At 40.4% G+C, this 17,122-nt stretch overlaps 2 protein-coding genes across 2 annotated transcripts; both read left to right on the forward strand.

The window, feature by feature from the left end:
• Positions 1-77: 77 nt before the first annotated feature.
• pdp2 (putative pyruvate dehydrogenase phosphatase isoenzyme 2) lies at positions 78-3,127 on the forward strand (the record flags this gene model as incomplete). Its single annotated transcript, XM_079223067.1, has 8 exons — positions 78-158; positions 258-431; positions 621-740; positions 838-1,124; positions 1,636-1,741; positions 1,826-2,062; positions 2,168-2,467; positions 2,565-3,127. 8 exons carry the CDS (start codon positions 78-80, stop codon positions 2,829-2,831), a joined length of 1,572 nt encoding a protein of 523 aa, XP_079079193.1. The 3' UTR covers positions 2,832-3,127.
• A 12,076-nt stretch (positions 3,128-15,203) lies between these two features.
• tmem253 (transmembrane protein 253) lies at positions 15,204-16,796 on the forward strand (the record flags this gene model as incomplete). Its single annotated transcript, XM_079223308.1, is given in 7 exon segments — positions 15,204-15,365; positions 15,450-15,487; positions 15,489-15,558; positions 15,860-15,916; positions 16,004-16,114; positions 16,406-16,552; positions 16,743-16,796. Coding segments are annotated over 7 exon segments (639 nt in total).
• Between the last annotated feature and the right edge of the window lie 326 nt (positions 16,797-17,122).

Here is a 17,122-nt window from a genome sequence, read left to right on the forward strand (position 1 = left end):
CTAACGTTATAGCACACAGTATGCTAATGTGAGCATAACCTGCCGAACATCTAGCTTGCTGTCTTGTTACGTTAGCGATGTCTGGACGTGTGTGCGCCAGTATCCTTCAGAGAGCTTCAAGCTACACGTTGACACTTTCCAGCCCCACCGCCCCACAGGTGTGTACCCTGTGACCGACCACTACTTGAGTAATCTATTTTGATATTTAGTTTAATTTACCCAATAGTATAATCTAATGTGCATCCCCGTATTCTCAGACTCGACCAGCCCACTACTCATCCTGGGGTACCTGCAGATCAGACAAGTTGTGCCTCACTGCTGAGGAGTCGGGCCATTGGCCCCAAAGTAGGCGACACCTCTCAACTCGTCAGGATCTAGACTTCCATCTCAGCACGGTTCACATCAACAGTATCCTGCGATCTAATGAGCAGGTAATTGATGTGATAGTGTCTCTGAAACTATATTAAAAAAAAGATATGAAAACACAATCATGTTTCTGAGGTTGTCTATCTATATCTATCTATCTATCTATCTATCTATCTATCTATCTATCTATCTATCTATCTATCTATCGCCGTCAAGTAACCCTGTACGTCTCTGTGTACGTGCATATGTTTTAGATTGTGAGTGTGCCAGAGTTTGATGGCAAGGGACTCAGTGCTGTCAGAAAGTTTGAGAGCAACCAGCTGGCTGCTAACGCACCTAATGAAGACCGTCGCAGTGCAGCCACCTGCTTAGAGGTATGTGTTCTCTCTCCTCTGTCTGCAATCCTATCCATCTCCCCACTTTTATCTCCCTTCTTGTTACATTAAAGGTCATTTTCTATATCTTTTTCAGTCAAATGGCATGCTCTTTGGAGTGTTTGATGGCCATGGGGGCTGGGCGTGTGCCCATGCTGTCAGCGAGCGTCTGCTGTACTACACTGCAGTTGCAATGATGTCAAAGCAGAGGCTGGAGGAGCTTGAGAAATGCATGGAGGATGGCAGAGCTGTTCCTCCCATCTTGCAGTGGTACAAACACCATGCCGATTTTAACTATCGTGAATCTGCTTCCCTCTACATTGACCACCTCAGATTCTTCTGGCAAGAATTACTGGACAGTGAGGAACATGGTGAAGGCATGAGGTATCTACAAAGACATACAATTCCAGCAAACTTAAATGGGGGTCATTCTTTGAATTGCGTTTGTAAAATCCTGCTGTTCTAAACAAATTACCCCCTTTTTTTTTTCTTTTTTTTTGACATTTTACTATTGTGCATCAGCTGTTAAAAACATGTTGGTTAATGTAATTATAATTGCACAAATGTACAGTTTAGGTTTTTCCTGTTTTTTAGTTGGAAGTTAAACACTTCATATTTACATTCCTGCAATGTAGTCTATATCTTTTCCTATAGGGAATTTTGTTAAGTTGTGTGTGTGTGTGTGTGTGTGTGTGTGTGTGTGTGTGTGTTGTCTGTTGTCTGTTGGTCTATTTGATACACCATGTCAGTAGAGATGAACAGTTTCGTAGCTTGGGATCTCCACTAAGTACAGTATATCCACATTGTATCTACATATTCTCTCGATGGATGTGTCAAGATATGTGCTCCTAATCAAAACTCTTTCCCTTCTGATTTCCCTCAAATCCTTTTCTAGTCCTCTGGATGCTCTGGACTGTTCTTTTAAGCGGCTCGATGCTGACATCTCCTTGGAGGCTCAAGTCCCTCTTTGCAATGACATTATGAAAAGCACAGCCATCCAGGTAACGACACAAAGATTTATTTGCTGCTTCAGCATATTCAAAGGTCACACAATGTTGAATACACACGTACCATCATCCGTCCAGGTTGCGTTTGCTGGATCCACTGCCTGTGTGGCTCATGTTTGCACAGACATGATCCATGTGGCGAATGCCGGTGACTGCAGAGCAGTATTGGGGGTGCTGGAGGAGGATGGATCTTGGAGTGCTTTGCCTCTTTCCCAGGACCACAACACACAGAACCAGGCTGAAGTGGCTCGGATCATGACCCAGCACCCGCCCTCAGAGAGAGACACAGTGGTCACAGATGACAGACTGCTTGGGGTGAGAGTTCTTCATGGCATAACACTAAACAGGAACTGTACTGTGAGTTAACTGCTGAATTAAGAAAATAAGTCACTGGTCCTAAAGTCTTTATGGCGCTGTTAGGTTTTGATGCCGCTGCGTGGGTTTGGTGACGTACGATTCAAGTGGAGCCTCGAGTTGCAGCAGAGCATTTTAGCCAGCCTGGAATCTGGAGTGGACTTGGACTCTCTTAACCTGTACCAGTACACTCCACCTAACTACCTAACTCCACCCTATCTGGATGTGGCACCCGAGATAACCCATCACAAGCTGAGACCTCAGGACCGCTTCCTGATCCTCGGCACTGACGGGCTGTGGGATGAACTAGGGAACGAGGAGGCTGTGCGACTCGTTGGAGAGCACCTGAGTGGGATTCACCTTCAGGTTCGTTTGTAGATTGAAAGCGATATGTCCCTGATTCACAGCACAAACCTTTCATTTCAACCTCGTAAATTACCCTTTGTCTTTTCTGTTTTACCAGGCACCTGTTTCTCCATCTGAGAGGCAAATGAAATTAGGTCAGATGCGTGAACTCTTGCAAAAACGCAGGGCCCGTGCCTCCTCTGCTTTAGACACTAACGCTGCTACACACCTCATCAGACATGCTCTTGGCACTGGGGAGTATGGAGAACTGAGCCAGGAGAGACTGGCCGCTATGCTGGCCTTACCAGAGGACCTGGCCAGAATGTACAGGGATGATATCACAGCTACTGTGGTGTATCTAAACTCTGACCTGGCCAGACCGTAACACTGTGAACAGAAGGTTTTTTACAATGCTGGACAAAGATTACAAAAATTCATAGTCAACATTTTCACAAGACTGTTATTTTCTGGATATTTATGGACAGAAAGGATGGTCATTACAACCTGTTATACACATTGTTTTTAATGAACATTGTTTTTTTATGTACAAGCACTCAAGTACAGGTCAAGATTCACTGGTCTATAGACTAAACATAGGTTACATATTCCAAACTTGAGCATTTATCAAGTTAAAATACAGGCTTTGTCGCTAAAAAACTTAAACGCTGCAGTATATTTATGTTGGACATTTCATGTTTCGAGTTTTATGTTAAAAGTGGAAATGTTTGCAGTAATTACAATGTGACAGATTAAAGCACTCACTCACTTTGTTCCCTGTCTGAATCTTCATTTCTATTTTCTTGCAGTATGCTTTTGATAATTAATCTGATCCATCTTTCTTTTTACTTGGCTTTTAACTAAGCTGGGAGTAAGCTGGGATCTTTTTATTTAGTGTAAATGTTCTGTCTTTTTTATTCAATAAAACATATATATTTGATTCATAATAATAAAAAGTGCTTGCTAAAACAATAATACATGTACTGTCTGGTTGTTAGATTTATGTAAGCTGAAACTCCACTCAAAAGTGCAGATTCTTCATATTAAACCATTGAGAAAGGATTTTATTTCGGTTGTGTGTTTTTAATCACAAAGACAATTGGATTGAAAAGTAAATACAATCCAAACAAATACACAGGCCAACTTGTGTTTTTCAAAAATGTAGAGAGCTTAATATCCAAAGCTGTGTGGCATGTTTTCAAAATAAACTGCTAACATCGTGCCGAGTGTCACGGGAGCCAATCTGATCCTCAAGTGTTATGTAAACACTTCTACGCTCCGAAAAAGGTGACAGTGGAGTGCATGAACACACACCTGCAGGTATGACAGTGACTGAGGTCACCTCTGGCTTCTTTGTTTTGTCACCAACATTTCTCTGATCAAATCAATCAACTACTCGGTTAGAAGCTAAGTAAAGCAGAGCACAGCATGGTTACTGAAGTCATGGGCAGCTAAATGAACAAATACTGATTGTACTGAGTCTGGGTGATGATTTATTTCTCATGCTGACTGAGGAGCGCTGAAGGTGAGTTATTAAATGCTACAAAATTTCTAGAACAAAGCAGCACACCCGGTCGAGTGACGGTGATGGAAAGATCTGTGATCTGTAGGGCTGAAGAAGATGATGGAGAACCGAAGGACTTGGACGGTTCTCTCTTTCCTGTTGAGTGTTAAAATATATATTATAATATATAATACTTTTTTTCCCCTCTAGTGACTGACTGAATATAATTTGTAAAATGTTTCCTGCTATCACAATCCTGCATATTGATGAGTTCAACTTTTTTGTCTTCAAAGTAAAAATCATGTTAACATTGAATAACTCTGTCTTGTAAAGTGCAACATAAACAAAGTTCATAATACTATTTAACACTCAAATATTAAACATTTACACCTTCCTACACCTTTACAGTCTTGCACTCCCAGCATAGTTTATTTTCAAAATTTAACAGATGTTTCCCAACCGTGGCTTTTTTAAGGATTCCCTCCATTTCACTGGAGCCTGTGGTGATGTTGAAGTCTCCTCCCTCGTCGCCTTTGATTATTGAATATTTGGTGTTGGCATTTGGAGATCCTCAGCCTTAAGGCCCTCATTCAGTGCATGGGCCCACAGCGGTAACACACACCATACTATTCTGATTGCAATAGTTTGCATGAGGATAAAGACAGTTATGCTCGAGGTTCACGTCAGAGTTGTTCTGTTGGAATCAGAACGTATCTTGTCAAATCAGATATATAATTGGAATCTGATCAATAAGTCAAGTTCAAGATTACCTCTACATTTTTGCCTCTTGGTCTCTTTTGAAAGGTAACAATCTGAAGCTTTTCCCCCTCAATAGTCAGAATCACTTTAAGTGCTGCTGACACTGAGTTATATGAGTTTGAACACACTAAAGTATAAGGTTTTTATTTCCGCCTAAACATTTCTTTGTAAATAGATGCCTGTAGATGACTATAAATGGGACTTATGAACTGGAAAACACAATGGGACCATAGCCTGAAGCCTTTTCTAGTCTAAGTAAAAAGTTGATAACAATATCACAGAAAATGAATATTTTACACATGTTTTTCTAATGAAATGTCTAGGCGTTTTTTCATTTTGAGACTGAAAATATTCCTGATAAATATACTATATACGTATTAAAAAGGTTTATAGTCTTGCAAACTTATAGAGGTACTATTCATATATACTACCAGTATTGACAGCAGTGATGACAGCGCGTCGCTGTCCTCCAGTGGGCGTGTCTCTGTCCTCCAGTGGGCGTGTCTCTGTCCTCCTCCACGCCGTGTCGCTTCTGATCCGGACCCACGAACCATGTCCCATTCATCTTTTTGACTTTCACCTGAAGGCACCGCGCGATGCTGCTGCTGCCTCTACTGCTGTGCGTCAGCCAGAGTGTACTGGGACAACTGGAGGAGTCCCAGTTTGGAGATGACCTCGACTCCGAGCTCGCAAACTTTGACTTGGACATCGTAAGACTTTTTTAGAAGTGTGTTTGTGCATTCTGGTGTTTGGAGGGCCAGACTCCTTCTTCTTGTTGTGGGCAGGCGCCTCGCAGGGTCCCACGGCAGGTGAAAACTATACTCAGCAAGGTGAGGTCACATTTACCACGCAGATAAGAATATGTGTTTTATCTAGGTACGTTCTTTAAATCTAGAGTCTAAAGGACTTTTACATATGTGATATCCTGGCACTTCATTTTGGCACATTTTAAATCCGCCAGTCCTCTGAGAGTTCAGGAGTTCATTGTGAACATGACCTCCCTGGCACCCAGAAAAACATTGTATACACCTTTATACTTTTTAAAAAGTGACCCAGAAAGCGTGGTCTAGTTTCTGTTATTGAGGATCGTCTTGGATCTGGTGCGATTGGTTTGGGGCTTGACGCGCAGGATCTCCGCCAAGCGCGCAGCTGGGCCAGAGCCTCTGTAACGCACTGGATCTGAGCTCATGGGAAACCAAGTCCGTTTGGTTGTTGGAACTGTGGGGAAATCCAGGCTTTCTTGTGATGCTTAATAAAAAATAAAAAAAAACCCGGGACGGGGCTAAAAAGGGGTAAAACGCGCACAGCAGTGCCGCGTAAAGCCGTGCCAAATTAGCGTGAATGCAGTGATCTATAAGTTCAGCTGATATTTTGGAGCGGGTGATTCTGCAGTAGTTACCTCTGGACGTGTTCCTCTGCAGGAGACTAAACCTCACATCCAGGAGCTCTCCATCAAGACCACCATCATCTCCCGCTGCGCCTTCACCGCGGTGCACTGCGCCATGCTCAACCGCCACTCAGCCGCCGCGGAGGGCGTCTTCCAGTTCCAGATCCCCGCCGGGGCCTACGTCTCCAACTTCACCATGTGAGTCAGCTCACAGAGAGTGGACCTAAAGATACGATAAACACGGTCAAGGCGGGTTTTACATTAGAGATGTAATGCAAACATGTTTTATCTCCTGAATATGTTTATAAAGGAAAATACTCTGAACCCACTGGACTGATGTTAAAACACAAAACTCACCAGAGATAATGAGAAGATACAACATTGACTCTTTAGTCGTTGTGACCCTTCATCATCTTCATCACCTTCATCACCTCAGTGTTGAGTGGAGAGCAGCTGACTGGAGGATGGTTTCATTTGCAGGATTTTTAGAGCATAAGGAGGTAAAATAAACTAGTAACACAGAAAAAAAGAGAATAACTTTGAGAAAAGTCAGAGAAAAAAAAAAATAAATAAATAAAAAAATAAAAAATAAAAAATATATATATATATATATATATATATATATATATATATATATATATTTTTTATTTTTATTTGTATCCTTTTAATCATGGCCCCCTTGTGGCCCCTAGAAGGAGCCTGGACTTCATGTTAGGAACCACTGCTCAACCATTATATCAACATTATATCAAGATGCTCATTCTAATGAATATAATCTAAATAAGTTATCAGAAATAAGTCATTGTCACTCAAAGAGTCCCAATGACTTATAATAACAATGGAAAGCAGAGATCAAGTTAAACATTTAAGAAAAAATAAAATGTTGCACCAAAGTTCTCACTTTAGAACTAAAATACAAAACGATGACATCACCCTGTCCGACTGGGAGGATTTATGATGTTTCTGCTGCCATGGAGACGACACCAAGGAGACAAGAAAGGGTGGACACTTTTATACTTCTGTTAACACACACACGCACACACACACGCACAGCTACAGTGCCCCCCCCCACACACACACCCTAAAAGACTCTGCCCCGTTGTGTGAGAGCACCCAGTTGAAACGTGACAATGGGTGGTCCTGAATATTCAGCAGGCGCTCTAATCCTCGACCTTTGACCCCCGTGGACCAGGATCATCGGAGGGCGTGTCTACCAGAGCGAGGTCACGCCGAGCCGGGAACAAAGAGTCAGGTGATGCAAGGTGAGAGAAGGCCCAGTGTGTGTGTGTGTGTGTGTGTGTGTGTGAGAGGGACGAGGAGCGTCGCGTGAATCTGTGACCGAGAGTTGGCAAGTGGAACGGGGTGACATCCCGTTTCAGCTGTCACATGAACAAAAATGTGACATTTCATTAAATAAGATTTGGTGACTCACTAACTGTTAAAGAGGATGATGTCATGAAATCACCACTTGGGCCGCTCCTCCTCCTCTTCATCTTCTTCTCCTCCTCCTCTTCCTCCTCCTTCTTCTCCTCTTCCTCCTCCTTCTTCTTCCTCCTCCTTCTTCTTCCTCCTCCTCTTCCTCCTCCTTCTTCTCTTCCACTTTCTCCTCCTCCTCTTCTTCTCCTCTTCCTCCTCCTCTTCTTCTTCTCTTCCTTCTTCTTCTCCTCCTCCTTCTCCTCCTTCTTCTTCTCCTTCACCTCCTTCCTCTTCTTCTTCTCCTCTTCCTCCTCCTCCTCTTCTCCTTCTCCTCTCCTCCTCCTTCTTCTTCTTCTCCTCCTCCTCCTCCTCTTCCTCCTTCCTTTGATTTCACTTTATTTGACCTCCATAATGCAGCTCGTGCCACTTAGTTAATTAAAGAAGCGTAATGGCACACAATGAAATGACAATACAAGTTAAATACTTACATTAATGAGTAAAGTCAAAATACACAACAAAAAGTTATAATATTAAAGTCGCTAGTGTAAAATTTGAATTTATGACCCCTAGTGGTCGTATTAAAAAAGACGACTATCCATCACTGAAATGACGACACCAGTCGACGAGCCAGTTTGAAATATTTTTTCATTGAACTTTTTCATTGACATGTGACATTAAACATGTATAAATAATAAATTCCCAAAATCATCATCAATATACCATTTTTTTTGGGAAAATTCAGTTCTAACAAGGTTACGAAGAAGTAATCAAATAAAATGTACTAAAGTAAAAGTAAAGCCACAGTAGAAAATACTACATTAGTAGTAAATGTACAAAGTTAAGTAAAGTCCTGCATTTAAAAAATACAGAAAAATATTCGCAACAAATTGTACAAAAGTATCAAATGTAAAAGTACTTGTAATGCACAGTGGCTATCATACTTTTGGATCATTATTATTGATGTATAAATATGCAAGCAGTACTTTAATGTTGCTAGTCGAGGTACTTTATGTACTTTTGGTAGTTTAATATGTAACAATGGAGCATATTCTATGAACTGATGATGAGTTTTGTTTGTAAAATCAAACTTAAATTAAAATGAGCATAACATGAAAATACTTGATTTAAATACAGTACTTGAGTAAATGGTGGATTCTTCCTCATACAACCAGATCTACTTATTTGACATGCTTCAGTACTGACGTTAAAGCAGTGGTTCAGCCTCAGCCTGGACGTCACCGACCTGCAGGTGCTGCCGCTCCGCAACGGCCGGAGCACCAACACTGCCACCGGGTCCAAGACTCCAGGTTTTATAGAGATTTTATTATTTCATCTGTTCATTTTCATTCTTATTCTGCTTTTCTTTTCTCTACTCTGTTATTTTGATCATGCTGCACAATTACTTTTTATTTTATTTATGTATTTCTACTCTTAATGTTCCCTACAACCCATTTGCTTTATGTAAATGTATGTATTATAAAGGAATAATTTGTATCTGAGTATCTAAATTCCATCCATCCATCCATTATCAGCCATCCATTATCAGAGACGAGCCAGGCCACAGAATCGGTTATAGGAATGCCAGTTAGACGGCAGTTTTTAGAGCCAAGTGGTGCATCAAGACCCAGGGCATGATGGGAAACGAGCCGATTGTCTCTTAGTTTTGGTATTGAACACCTTGTGTCGTAGAAATGCCGAATTAATCTGTTAACAAGCATGCATTGACGATGAAAACATTAAAGTTTATTTATATATAACTTAGCAAAATGAGCTGCAAATACGAAGGATATAACTTCATATGAATAAACCTGAACGTGGTCTGCAAACTACAGGTGGCTTTAACGGGACGCAAATATTTCCATGACTTCCTGTATGTCCTGGTCATCGCCGCCTGATCTTGTCCACTTTCAGCTCATCTCGAACGTCTTTTAATGGGATATAACGTCACGTTTCACGTCTCGTTTGGGTTTATTTCAGGAGACGGAAGTTCGGTGCAGAGTTGTATTTTTTACATTTTCCACGTTGACCGACTTGTTTCCCTCCCTTCAGCTGAGATGATTGACAAGCTGACCCTCACCTTCAACCGTACCAGGCAGGCGGTCATCACCAAGGAGCTCATTGAGATCATCTCCGGAGCCGCTGCTCTGTAAGTCTTTTCCCCGTCCGCTGTCTTTTCTCTCTTCCCCTCCATCACTCCCTTAACTTTTATATGCATGTCTCTGTAAAATCACATTCTGGTGTGACTAATTCCTCTCCGACTCAATCTGCTCCTCTTCATTCTCTGCTGAACTCAGGACCTGAGGCTTGTTTATACAGAGGAGGTAACACTAGTGTTCGGATCCTTTTATGTAGAATTGTGACATAAATTCCTGGATATAAAAAGTCTTGATGCACTTTTAGGTTTCATAGTACCTCCAGAGTTTCACTCCGTCTCCAGCAAAGTTTAAAGGACCGTTTGTGTTCACTTTCTTACCTTTTTTTTTAATTCTATTTTTCTTTCTTTGCAGATAAATGGGCGAGATCTTCGTTTCCTTTACCTAAAGTACTTCAGACGCTGTCGTGGTGTCGAGAGAACATTTTGTGCTTTTATTTGTAAAATATATGGAGAAAAATAAACCTTACAGAAACCTTCATGCTTCTCATCTGTCCCTGTATCTGTCTTTCCTCACAATAAATACTGATAAGAAATGCGAATGTCGATGCTTCACTCTTCTGGATTTCACCCTCCACATTTGAAAAGCAGTCCAATAGAGTGTGTTTGTTATTGTGTAACTGGTATTTTAAAGTATTGTGTGACTGGTTTTAAATGGGTAGTAGAAAATAAAAATAAAAGGTTTTAATATTATAATTAATGTTGAATGTATGTGTTTAACTTAAATATTGTAGCTGGTAAAAAACAAGCATATCTTATTTACCAGTGTAGTCTTTAATGCCATCAGTTGATTTATATAAAAACTGGAGAGTAACTATTGCGATAGCTGAAGCTTTAAAATAAAAGCAGCGGAATAAAGTACAATATTTTTCTGAAATTTAAAATGGTGAAAGTATACAATGGAAATACTCAAGTACATTTTTACTCAAATACAGTACTTGAGTAAATCCTTACTATGCTATGACATTTTTCGGCATACTTTAAGAATGACTTCATGACAAACTACACTACGTTTGTCAAAAGTAGTAAAAAAAACTAGCATGTTGAAAAAATTCAAAATATCGCATCCTAATCAAACAGTGGAAAATATCACATTATCATGAGACTGTAAAGTGTGAAAATAAAAAGGTTATGTTATCGAAAGGCCATAAAGTTAGATTGTATGTCCAAATTGTATTATAGAATGCCACAAAATGTTGATACCATTTCATGAAAATGCCAAAAGTCACAATATATCATAAAGTCTTTTTTCATGACATACTTCTCTGACTTTTTCATAGATGTATATAATTGGAAACGTCTCCTTGTGCTGGAGTTATTTCCTCACTTTGTGCTGCAAAAAGTACACACATATATATATACATACACATACACTATATCAAAGACAGCAAATACACAGTCCTAGTTTTGGTTTACGACAATAGTACATGTACACTTTTGGTATTCCCTGAACACACTGCCACAACCTTCTTTCTCATTTGCCAAACATTAAGCCTTCTCTTTTCATTCTTCTAGATACCGTCCCGGCGACAGGGACCGGTACTCTGATTGTGACCTTATTAGATGTGAATGACCATCACCCTGTGATCAAGCAGAGGACAGCCAGTCTATGCAACAGTGAACCTTTTCCTGCCCTCAAAACTCAAACCAAGTACTTCTCAAGTCTTAATTCTGAATATTTTCCTCTACCTGCAGGTGATGTGGCAGCCCTGGCTCCAAGACGGGAGTTGTCACCTGGGGATTATTATGTGCTCATGCGAATCTATGATGTCAGCATGATGTACCAAGACAGCACACTGGACGTAGAGGTGTGCCAATGTCAGGGGGCTGTCTCTACCTGCTTCAAACCACATTCTGCCCCTCGAATGCGCGGTGATTTCCTCGCGACCGCAATTCTGGGAGCAATCTTTGGTCTTCTGTATATGTAGCTGTAGCAAGTCTTTTATATTCCTCCTATGTCTTAAATATGTCTATAGTTGTTCAGATCTTTCTGTTGACCACAGTACTGCTCTTGCTGATGTTGCTGTTGCTGAGAAGAAGGAGATCAGAGAAGGATGTCGCTCTTCTTGAAGATGAACCCAGAGATAACATCTTCTACTACGATGAAGAGGGAGGAGGTGAAGAGGACCGGGTAGGAGCAGGAGGTTTTAATACAACTATTACAAGACATCCGTCAGATGTCTGCTTACATTGGATAATATACATATTATATCTGTTTGAAAGTGACAAGAATGGAATTGTAAAGGGCTTCATTTAGTTTTCTTAACACACATGAAACAAAAATAATTTTGCCCTGAACCAGTTTTAGATTATGTGGCCTGAGGAAAAGTTCCTCACACTGTAACATTTTTGCTTTTTAAGCGCAGAGAATTGTACTCTCAGGCTTGCACTCTTTAACAGAATAGTAGGCAGGTTAAGTAAACTGATCCAAAGGCCAGATAGGCAGAAGGTGGTCTTAAAGCCGCCTGAGGGAAACTGGTAGGTGGAAGGAGAACACATGTGTGGAGTAAAAGGAGATACAATATTAGTGATGCAACATGAGGGAGATAAAACAGAGGAAGGAGATGAATCAGGTGAAAACCATTACACTATCCCCTCCTGTGAAACTTAAATCCAGAGTCATGATAAGGCCAGAAACAAATGTCCTTGAGGTGGCTCAATATTTTTATGTCAGAGTATTAGCATAGACTATATAAGTTGACGAAGTCACCATGAGGTCACCCATTGGTTTGTGGACTGTTGTTTTGAAGCCTCGGCTGTCGCTATCTTGGTTTTTGGCCGTGACACGAAAGCAATGAGCTAAGAACAACCACATTTTTAGGTGACAAAAATATTTGAAAACACAGTAAAAGGGTAAAAATTCTTAGACAAAAACACAGACAACTCCAAGATCGTGCTGTGCTGTCATTCACATGGTAGCCGTGCCCTCAATCCGTACCCTGCGTTATTGTCTAGTTTACTCTAAATGGGAGCACAATTTACAAAATTAACATTATACTGTACAGTATTGAAGAAGTCTTGAAACTAACGATTGAGACCATGAACTCATGCTTACAATGTTCACCAAAGTAATAAATTAAGTGAGGATTAGGTCCATTTTCTCATAGACTGCTATACAATCAGAGGAGTCACCCCATAATGGCTATTAGGAAAAATGCAAGTTTAAGGCACTTCTGCATTGGCTTCCCTTTTTAGATTATTCAGGTTGAGGGTCTGTTTCCTCTTGTTTTTTCTTTAGGAGTATGACCGGAGTCAGCTCTACAGAGGGCTTGATAATCGTCCTGAAGTCTTCTGCACTGATGTGTTTCCTACTGTCCAGAGTCGCCCATGCTACCGCCTACAACTCTAAGCCAATGAAGACATTGTCCAATTTATCGAGGATGTGAGTGATGTTGAATTTTAGACGAGAATATTTTTATCTAAGAGTGTATTAGTGCAATATTTATTGTATGCTTTTGAGTGCTTTAACTCAGGATGCATTATATTTTCCCTGTAGAACCTGCAGTCTGCAGACAGTGACCCCAGAGCTCCTCCTTATGACTCTCTTTTGGTGTTTGACTATGAGGGTGCTGGCTCGGACGCGAGTTTGCTCAGTTCAATCAACTCCTCAGACTCAGATGAGGGGGAGGACTTTCAGAGCCTGGCCCTCTGGGGAGGTTGGCTGACCTGTACACAGGCGGGATAGACAAGGACAATGACATAGAAACACTCCCAGGAAAAACAGAATGGGTCTGATGTGCCCAATATATATTTACAGGTGCTGTGTGACCTTTCTGCTGCCTTCTGTGGCTTTTTGGTTGAGATGGACGATGCTCATGCTCTGTTCATGTGTCATTCTTATCTCAATGACATGTTGCTGGAATCTTGTGAAAAACGAGAGCTTTTACAAGCTAAACGCTATTGAGTCCTGAATTTATGCAGTGATGATTATAACTTCAAACACCACCTCAGCTAGTTTGTATATTTATTCTATTAGTAGTCATAGTAGACATTACTATTTAGTTTAGTATTTTTAGTTTAGTATGTTATTGTGCTGATGCAACATCCCAAAAATGTTCTAGTCATATACAAAGCTGGATGCTGCACACTGAGAACTAAATGTTTTTGTTTTTTAAACACAAAAATAGAAATCCAATAACATAAAGAAAGTGATTTACAGACAACAAGTTTCTGGTGATGGAGTATTTTTGAAGAGCCTCACAGTTATATTAGCTTATTAATTGTAGTTTAAATATAGCCAACGATGCATAATGTCCAATATAGGGGACAGATGATTAATCAATCATTTTCTTCAAGCTTTTACTCCTCAGTTGTTACCTGATGTTACCAAATGTCATTTATCTACAAAGGCCTCCTACTGTAGAAGGTTTGGCACTGTGTTTCTAGACAACCAGCGGCCTTCTTTGTTTTGATCAAGTTATGTTGCACTTACAACCAGCGCCCAGTGGGTGACAGTGTATGGCATAATGCACGAGTGTTCTCTGCAGTGGATGAAATGATATACAAACAAACAGCTTTTTGAGTATCTGTCCACTGTCGTGAAAGGGTTAATAGCATTCCCCAAACTTACTGAACATCAAATGTTCCACACATAATTGTCTCCATGATTTCATATTGTTGTTACGTTTCTTTAATGCCAAAATCTGATTGCACAAAAAAAAGCAAAAATGTTTTGCTCTGATGATAAAGAGCAACAGCTTCAGTCACTAATGGCGTTGGCAATCTAATTAATGGCTTATTCAAAGCTGCTTTACATTAATGTAAAAGTGGACAATATTTAAAGCAATGGAGTTAAGTACTGTTTGTGTATAGTAGGCAGCGTGCTGCATTGGCAGGCCTGTGGGGAAGCTCATAGTTACAGAGCGCTTACATCAGACTCCATTTCAGCATGAGTGAAGGATTGGTCTTAAAAGAAAACCAAGAATGATGCAGTGATAGCTATATTTTTGCAAAAATCTGAGGATGCTGCCTCACATCTCTCAAACAAAGCATTGTTGAGGACCTTCCAAATAGCCCAGATTATTTTGCATTAACATTGTATTCCTGTTTCGTTTTTTCTTTACATACTACTTACCCTCATAATATCTTAATATGCCATTTTAACATTAATGGTTAATGGAGTTAGAATACAAAGTATAATCTCAACCTGTCTCTAAAATGAAACCAGTTATATCACAGTACCCTAGCCAACCAGCTGATACGCTCTTTAGTCATGACCAATCATCTCCCTGTATTACTTCCTCAAGATTGGACTTCAGTCATACATTATCATCCAAGTCAGGTGAACTTTGACCCCCTGAGTCTGCTGTACTACTGCGAGAAAACAAACTGTCTCAATGATTGCCATATTTAGCTGTGGATAAATGAGTGAAACAACAAGGAAGGTAAGCTGCCACATTGACTGAAAGTGTCAAATCTGAATCAAAGGGGTGTGTGTGTGTGTGTGTGTGTGTGTGTGTGTGTGTGTGTGTGTGTGTGTGTGTGTGTTTGTTTCTGATTTATTTTGTTTCCTATACAAGTTAACTGTTTTCTTGCACAACAGATGACACAGAACATGTTCCAGGAGGGGTTGTACCAGGTGTTTTTTAAGGACACACCATCAACCCGCCCACTGACCCAGGCTACCAAACACGGGGAGCTAATCAATGGCAGGATTCATCGGTGGTTTGGGACTGTGGTTAATACCAGACTTTTAGTCACTGGAGTGAGATGCTACTTTTTTTTGTTTTCCTATGCTTTTTAAGCATTTAAAATGTCTGCCTGCTTCATACCTTGTGCTTCCTCTCAGGTGGTGCAGATCATCAGTGCATTAGCGTGCATACTGGCCAGTCACCTATGCATGTGTGAGCTACAGCTGCTCCGTCTCCATGACAACACCAGTGTGGTCAAGCTTATTTGTGAGTCCACATCTGCTTCAACTGATACACTAGAGAGAAAGAGAGAGAGAGACACTGGCCTGAAAACCTTTTTATTCAGGAAGGCGTTTTTTACTTTAAGTTAAATCACTGTCAGCTATTTCTTTTTTATTATAGTTTGTTTTAACTATGTTTTTATTTGTGTACTATATATTGGCTCTGTGGCAATCTGAGATTCTTTTGAATGAAGTGCGTTATAAATAAAATGCATACTTATTATTATTAGAGAGAGAGAGACGTAGAGATTAAAATACTACAATCCTAACTGTTTGTGTTGTTACAGTATTTGGCTGCTGGCTGTCTGGCAATGGAGGTTCAGAGGAAAGCTAATAAATTAAAGGTAAACACTTTGTGTCGTCATTTCTAATTTGGCTTTGTCGCTTAAGTCATCAGCTGCCTCGCTTAATTTTGCATCCATCATAAACAGATTATCGCTCTGATGGGTCTGAACATCTTTAGTCTTCTGTTTGGCTTCTCTGCTCTCCTGGCCAACAGCCTCGGGTCAACGCAGCTTGTCGCACTCAACACAAACCAACAGGTAATTCTGTAATTCATTTAAAACACAGAGATTGTGTGGACCATTCTTGTGTTTTTTGTGTTGTTCTTCTTGTGTGTTTTGTTTTTTTACTATGTCCACCCCTTAACAACACGTTTCGGACCATTATGAAAAGCTTGTTTCAACCTCTACTTTTATTTACTGAATGAGTAGACATGCTTCCTGAGCTGTGAGTGAAATGTCCTCCTCTCTATTTCGCGCTCTCTCTCGCTCTCTCTCTTTCTCTCTCTCTCGCTCTCTCTCGCTCTCTCTCTCGACCATCCTGCTCACTAGCGCGTGGGCTCATATGTTGCAAAGGGGAGCTCCATAGCATTTACCGTACAGTGTTTTCTGGCGTCACTCTACATAATCTTCCTGTCGTTGAGAGGCCTGCGACGCTACAGTCCTCCCCATTTTCAGGCCTACAGCCGCCTCTCACAGGTAAACATAGTCCGGAGTACCGTTGAAGTCTGTCAGCTGATTTGCAGTGGGAAACATGACATGTTTTGTGGGAAGTTGTTCTCCAAGTAGATTTCCAGTGAAAGAAATCAGAGATTCCAACTTTAAAAAGCATAGTATTCAGTTCAACTTATTTAATTGGGTTGAAATGTGTTTGCTCTTTTCTGGGCAGGATCCAGATGAAATCAATGGACCTCTGCTGGAAGAAGTGGAATTCAGCCAGTGAATCTCAAAGACTTGAAAAACACACTCCTGCTTGAACAGCGATTTTGTAAACTCAGTTACTGTTGTTGACTGTTGTGGGGTCTGGTTTGTATGAACCAAAATTGTTTTAAATATTGTGAAATGTAGTGTAACTTCTCATTTGGGATTCCAAAAAGCTTCATTTCCCAAACAAAGTGCAAAAGCAAAGTTTAAACTTACAAAGCGTGTTTAACAAATAATGGTGAACAGAACTTATTAAACATTTGAATCAAGAAAATATATGCATGTTTTCAAAGCTGAGCAATCTGTTTATCTAATATTGTTAAAATGGATTCTAGTTTTCCCATT

The sequence above is a fragment of the Taurulus bubalis genome, assembly GCF_910589615.1.
Source record: "Taurulus bubalis genome assembly, chromosome: 9".
Classification (NCBI taxonomy): Eukaryota; Metazoa; Chordata; class Actinopteri; order Perciformes; family Cottidae; genus Taurulus; species Taurulus bubalis.